This window comes from Oncorhynchus mykiss, chromosome 6, assembly GCF_057628025.1.
Source record: "Oncorhynchus mykiss isolate SJ-2025 chromosome 6, ASM5762802v1, whole genome shotgun sequence".
In the NCBI taxonomy this organism is placed as follows: Eukaryota; Metazoa; Chordata; class Actinopteri; order Salmoniformes; family Salmonidae; genus Oncorhynchus; species Oncorhynchus mykiss.
This window is the reverse complement of record NC_143027.1, coordinates 35,937,672-35,945,000: the sequence shown is the minus strand read 5'-3', so window position 1 is coordinate 35,945,000 and position 7,329 is coordinate 35,937,672. Positions and strand designations below refer to the sequence as shown.

The 7,329-nt window shown below is 43.9% G+C and overlaps 1 protein-coding gene across 50 annotated transcripts in view; it reads right to left on the bottom strand.

The window, feature by feature from the left end:
• LOC110525852 (splicing regulator ARVCF) overlaps positions 1 to 7,329 on the bottom strand; it is a 229,966-nt gene that overhangs the window by 31,674 nt on the left and 190,963 nt on the right. For 26 of the 50 annotated variants that reach the window (XM_090237798.1, XM_090237805.1, XM_090237817.1 and 23 more), the window contains one exon: positions 5,740 to 5,811. In XM_090237798.1, coding sequence (XP_090093924.1) covers positions 5,740 to 5,811 — 72 coding nt within the window. Of the gene's footprint in view, positions 1 to 5,739; positions 5,812 to 6,540; positions 6,559 to 7,329 lie in introns of all 50 variants that reach the window. The other 24 variants (XM_090237795.1, XM_090237804.1, XM_090237810.1 and 21 more) reach the window with 1 other exon arrangement.

The following is a 7,329-nucleotide window of genomic DNA, read 5'->3' as shown; positions in this document are numbered from 1 at the left end:
TCAAGTTATTACACAAGAGATTACTGAACAGTTTTGGGAGTTAAATAAGGGGAAATGGAAGGCGTTTACTTTCTGTTATGGAGGTAAGGAAAGTTTCTGTGTAAGCTCAAAAAATAAATTAAAAAAGAATCAATCCACAGGGACTAGGAGCATTCCAATTCCTTCAGAACCTTCCGTCAGACTCCGGGTTCCGGTTGCGAATGTGATAAATGTAAAGCAGTGACAATCTTCAAGGGAAACATTTAGTTCCCCTCCGTGGTCTACAAAGCACCTCAGAGGTACACGCCTTGCCTCCATACTGACAGTCACCATTCAATACACAACAATTAGTCAAGTGGGATTCAAAACACATCCGTGAGTCAGAGAGCATAGGTATAAAAAAAAAAAGATAGATTTCCTGTAGGTTGTAAAAGACTGTTCAAATGAAGTTACATGATATGGCAATGACCTATGGTTTTGTCACCTTGTATGACCAGATGGAACTCCAGTTCAAACATGACTTGACCCTTTCAGCATAAACCAAGTACATTCCCTGAGTTTCCACAAGATAGCACAGCCACAAATTCCTGAAATAATCATTTTAGGTTAGGCGTAAGGTTAACAGCGTGGTTAAGGTTACGCAGCAGTAACACACCACAGTGAGGCTCGAGTTGCTGTTGACGTTTTAAAACTCTTCAAATTAAACGCTAGGCTCCTAAACTAAGCCGTTAAAGCATTATGGAGTCGTAGTGTTGTTACTGAATTGTTACCTCAATTCTTCAACTTGTTTGTTCGGCGAAGGGAAAACGTACATCTCCAAAATAGGCAAACTTTCCAAAGCACAGTGGAGAGGAGAGGTGCATGAAAAGAGAAAGGAAAATTAAAAACACATTCTAAGACTGAGTCCCGAGGGGACTCATGAACCTTTGCCCCGGCTACCTCTCGATTGCTCCCTCCCTCACTCCTACGGCCACTACTAAGTACGGTACACTAACACAGCTTAACGCAGCTTTAATCAATCCTCCTTGTTGTAAATACTGTAAGAAAAGCTGAACAAGGCATTCATCCTAGTCATTAAACAAACATTCAAGCATCATGAAAGAGTGCTGGCTCAGGGAAAACACAACAGAGGTGGAAGGATACACACAGTGCCTGGGATGGCAACTAAGGACATCCGAACACAAGTCGCCTGCGTCGTGAACTTTGCAAAATTGCACTTTGGCTATTTTACAGCAGAAGCATAGCATCTCTATACAGCTGTACTGTACAGTATGTGACTTAGCTTGATTGTTGTGCTCAGCTATCCTCATGCAGGTTCCTAGAGTAAACGGAGTAGTAGTGAGTGGGGAAGGCCCGAGAGGAAGAGATCAAAAACAATGTGCTGCGGAAAAAATACAAAACAAAAATGATTAATCTGTGCCTTCTCTCCTCCCAGGACTCTCTCCCTCCTTCGGTTTCTCCTTTTTCAAAACTGCATCTTTCCACTTTGATGCCCCCCCCCCTCTCTTTATCCACACCTCCGGTACTGAAGAAACAAAACAAAAAACTGTTTTGAAGTGATTTCCCTCTGCTCTCTGCGAGGGTACATATACACACTCCGTGCCAAACACTTCGTACATGACCTTTCCTCAAAGCAAAAAGTTTACGTGTGTCAATAAACGTTGGGCTGAGACACACACACACTTCGTACATGACCTTTCCTCAAAGCAAAAGGTTTACGTGTGGTGAGGTTTCAATTAACGTTGGGGTGTGTGTCCCATCAACTCGGTCGCTCTCTCTCCTTAATGAAACGCTTTCTTCTTTCAGAGTTCTTAAATTACTTTTGTTCCAGCGCCTGTTCAACGCTATGAATAATGCAATAACAGGAACTTAGGAAGTCCTTTAATAATCTCTGTACTGTCAACAGGTCTGTTTATAGTGCAATCAGGCAGAGAGAATTAGCTATACACAGAATTAACAACCTCATGGTGAATTAAAAATGGAGTCCCTAAAATGATAGAGACTTCATGTCTGTAACATAACGCTTCAGTTGGGACTCTTCCGCCGCGCTCTGATTGGGTGCAGACCAGTCACTACTAGTGTGTGTGATTGCGTGTCTGTGTATGCTTTTTTTTTTAAATGCACTGCTGGAGACCCTAAATCTCATGTGGTTTTTACCGTAATCATAGACTGCAGCCTGTTGGTAAGTGATGCGGAGGGTCTGTGACCTCCATTGGACAACAGATCAGCAGGGCTGAACTACACATGTAATCTCCCACAAATCTCTCCCTCTGCCAATGCATTTGAGGAGAATAGCTCCCAAAATCTCGACAAACAGGGACATTAACGTAGCTAAACGTACAACCACAGGATTATCATAGATAAACAGCGCAGGTAAATGTAATATCCTATGTGAACAAATCATGGGTAGACTACAGCTGCAATAGTACTTTTATACTACAAAATGATTCATCCAGTTGAGCAATAGGTACGTGTAAACTTTACCACACCACATTTACATCACAGGATAACATTTGCACTCTCAAACACAAATCGTTTTAACCAGTGCTTAATTTGAGCCGGCACCTCTTCGTTTTGGACTGTTTCGTTTCCGGAACCTATACATGCATGTATTCTTTTCAAACACTGTTTGCAATGTAAACATTCAAATAAAGGCGATCCGAGTCAATTCGAGTTGCTGCCTCATTAATTATCCATCCTCCTAAAAACGTAATGTGGGAACGTAGATTTTGAGCCCGCGACCTGATGTTCTAAAGAATGAGTTCGTGTTGGGCCGTCTCAGGCTATAATGTTGATCAAACTGTGCGCACAAGTTTGAGACCACGAAGGGCCGTTGCGGTGGTGAGAGGGAGAAGCGCGCCTGTATCCGGTCTCAGAACTAGAATGAGATTCACATTCTATGATCCGTCTCCCTCCCTCCGCTAGACAGGAACCTGCCACATAGGACCAATAGCTTCTTAAAAAAAATAGCCTAGCTGTGGATCGTGTTAATGAAGCCCAATCACGAGGCATATAGCCCGGGAACACGCGGCAAATCTATCAGTTAACAGCATGAAGCCAGAACAAGCCTTTCGCAATATTTCAAACACAGGTTGAAAAGCAAATAGCTCCTGCTTAAAAGATAACACTAATCTGACTGTAGGCTACGAACATTGTTTTACAAAGTAAAACAAGAGATGGGCTTTTGGCATGAGAGTAAATCGTCCATCGCCGGAGAGTGAGCTACGCATCATTGGGTGAGTCAGCGAAAGTGGAAAGCTTTTCTAGGACTATAATTTCCTCCTCATACTGTATAGTGAACAAAAATATAAATGCAACAATTTAAAATATTTGACTGAGTTACAGTTCATCTGAAACATGAGGTGATGGCAGCGGATGAATGGCACGACAATGGACCTCTGGATCTTGTCCCAGTATCTGTGCATTCAAATTGCCATCAATAAAATGCAATTGTGTTCATTGTCCGTAGCTTATGCCTGTCCATACCATAACCCCACCACCACCGTGGGGCACTCTGTTTACAAAGTTGAAATCAGCAAACTTCTCGCCAACACGACACTTGGACATACTGCCAAATTCTTTAAAATGTCGTTGGAGGCGATTAAATTCTCTGGCAACAGCTCTGGTGGACATTCCTGCAGTCAGCATGCCAATTGCACGCTCCCTCTCAACTTCAGATATCTGTGGCATAGTATTGTGTGATAAAAACTGCACATTTTAGAGTGGTCTTTTATTGTCCCCAGCACAAGGTGCACCTGTGTAATGATCATGCGGTTTAATCAGCTTCTTTATATGCCACACCTGTCAGGTGGATGGATTATCTTGGCAAAGGAGACATGCTTACTAACAGGGATGTAAAACACATTCGTGCACAACATTTGAGAGATATTAGTATGAGAAACGTCTGGGATCTTTTATTTCAGAAACAGAGGCAGTTTGCCCTCTTAAGGTCCTTAGTACTGAAAAGGGTATGTTCCAGGTGCGTAGGAGTCAACATCTTTTATTTCAGCTCATGAAACCAACACGTTACATGTTGCGTTTATATTTTTGTTTTGCGTACAATGTCTCCACACACCTAGGCTATTGATGGATTCAAGACAAAAGTGGTTTTTATTGATCTCAGATTCTCAGAAGTCAAAACGCAAGACAAGAGGATTACTTCTAATTGTGTGCCATTGAAACCTTATCACATTGCAGCTAGCCAAACACTGCCTCTAGTGCAGCCAGTGTTGTGTTGCGCTTCCAGTAAGCGCAGCCTGTGGAACATGCTAATTACCCTCCTCCCAGCTCATCTGCTTTACTTTAAAGCGATAAAAAGGAGGCAGAATCGGCTTAACACCTTAAAGCACCACAATTAATTGTAATCTAGTTTAATGAGAGACCCACTTTGACTAGCTAATGTGGCTAATTGCAGCCATACAGGAAATGCTATTGACTTTGAGCGGATGCCATTAGACCTTGATGAAGGCGCTGATGTGTGAATATCGCATAGCCCACAACACACACAAATATACTGTATCTCTCTCAGCTGCTATATGCAGACAAACACACCCCTACTATATGCAGGCAGACGCACGCACACACACCATAAAAGGAGGCACGCGATAAAAGAGATGCGCGCACACAGAGGCAAAGCACAAAGAGATTTGTTGTGGCATCCTGCATGCCAATGTTGGACTGCAGCAACCAATTGGGATGTTTATTCTTCAGAAAGACGAGGAAAGGGTGCAGGTGGAAACGTTTCGGCTCATTCGATCAATAGAAGGAACAGTACAACGATAAACCTATATATATATTCTATCGAAACGGTAGAGTTACAGCAAACCGCCTCAGTGGCATAACATTCCTCAAGTGTATTAGAAAAACGCAGTGCAAGTAGGGTCTCTTATGTTACAAGTAAATCATTGAGATAAGACATTAGAACAAGTAGGCCTATAGGAGTAAAGTACTGGCTCAGCTAAGGGGAGGGGAGTACTGCAACAATCCCTTGTGTGTTGGTCCTCTTAGGTTCTGTATCAGTAACTGTAGAGGGGGTTGGAGAGGCTGGAGAAGACTCACGGCTGACAGACATGCTTTGCCGCACAGGCCCAGGGTGACTCGCTTGCTTCCACTACCCACCATCAAATCCAATTCCAACCTGCTGCTGGGGTATAGCTGTCTGCCTGCCTGAACCAGCCATTCCCACCCGTCAACAGTGTTCCAACACTGCTGAAACAGGAGGGGACTGTCCCGCCTTGTATCTAGTTGGAACTTACTATAATACTGTTGCATTCCTTTATAAGTAAAATAACATTTCTCAAGGCACCTTGGATTATAGGTTCACCTTGTGGTGTGTGTGGTTCAGATTCAAGGGCTACTGGGTATCATACAGTTCTATAGTGACACTGTTGGGGTTGCAGAACCTGATTTACTGCTGCTTTTCATCTCCCATGTAAAGGAACTGATTCCAAATCAGCTGAAATGTTTGGGCGCCCTTTACAAAAGGCCTGATGCCTGTGATCTCTGCCAACAAAGCTGTGTTTTCTTTTCCTGGTAGCGTTTGTCGTCGAAACAAGGCTAATTTGGGGAGACGATTTCAACCGTCACTTCTCTCTAAATAACAACGTGTCCTGCAGAGTGACACACACACACATACAAAAAGGTGATTCAATGCTCGTGCACACACTTGCAAATATTTGGGATATTCTCCTTTTTAGTGAGCGGGAACAGGAGTGACCGGTCGAAGCTGTAATAAGGGAACCTCTGACAGAACAAGCCTACCTTTTGTGGGTTCAGTGCGTTTGGGGAGATCCAGCGTGTCGTAGCTTTTGGCATTCTCTCCGTTTTTCCTGCCTGGATTGAGATTGGAGAGAGAACAGTTGTACATGTTAAACAGACAACCAGACCAGTGGCGTAGTGGTAAACTCCCATCGCCGGTCACGGGGGGGGGGGGGGGGGAGTAACGCTCACTATACTTTCAATGCATTTTTCTGCAAAAGTGGGTCAACTGTCGCCTTCACAAAAAAAAGTGGGTGAACCATCCACTACACCAGAGAGTTAATTGACAATGTCCCTGAGATCACTGCATGACCACACACACGCAGATGGACAAGACACAGTGTGAGTGTACGTATACTGCACACACACATTCAAACACAGATGGACAGAGTACACACACACACACACACACACAATACATGTCTAGTAGCAGCCTAGTGGGGAACGTCCTTTAATAAGGGAGGGAGGGAAGGTAATTGAGCAGGGTGGGCCAGCTAATGAACTCTCCATCCATATCGTCAACACGGACGGGACACGGCTAAACTAAATCCCAGGTTCCTTTTCACTACCCAAACTTATTGGTCTTACCTGGTCTCCCCTACTCCTCGTGATTAGGCAAGGTTTGAACTACTAACACTACGATGCTGTGTGGTAGGATGAAGGAGTGAGAACCACAGCAAGGCCACAGCAAATTAAGAGGGCAAACAAGTCAAGTCCGTGAAACTTCTCAGTTTTGGAGGAGATCCAAACTACTGATGCTACAGTAAGGGGAGGGGTGAGATAGTGAGACAGGAGGACACTCACCTTGATTAAACCACTCCTCTATAGTTAGCCAAGGAAGCAGCAGCAATGCCAAAAAACACAAGCAGGGAGAAGAGAAGAGTAAATGATAAAATAGGTTGTGTGGATTAGAGGTGACATAATACAAACAAGTTCAGTTTAAAGTCAACTTGGGGCTATAAAGTTCAGAGGGAAAAAGGGAAGAGAGAGTAGGAAAGCTGAGAGAGAGAGAAAGAGAGAACACAAGGGAGGGAGAAGGAAAGAGATAGCAAGAGAGAGTGGGAGAATAGAAGGTAAGAAACAAGTACTTAGGGCAGAATGGTGACAAGTGGAGAATAAAACCCATTAGCACTCCATAGGTGACTCTCCTGGGACAGAGTTAAGAGGCTGTGGTGTCAGTGTACTCGGCTCATTAGAGAAAGTGTGTGTGTACGATCACACTGCAGCAGCACACACGAGGAGAGAGAGGGACAGTCACTGCCACTCAAGGCACTAAGCCAGCCACACACACACAACAGCACAGGAATATAGGAATCAATAACAAAAAGAGAAATGTAAAATGCAACCATTTTGCATTGGGTAAAAATGCTGGGCCTGAAGCGTCTGTTCATGATAATGGGTGTAATGGCAAGTGTCAGGATTCGGGGGGGTAAATTTAGACAATTTAACTCGGGTAACAAATTGCTGGGAGAGACCGTGTTGTCTAAACGACTCTCTTGCAAGATCTGACTCCCCTTCCCGCACTCACACTGTTTTTGGAAGGGCGTGTTAAGCATTTTTAATGTAGGCCATCTTTCCTTCAAAGTACACCTC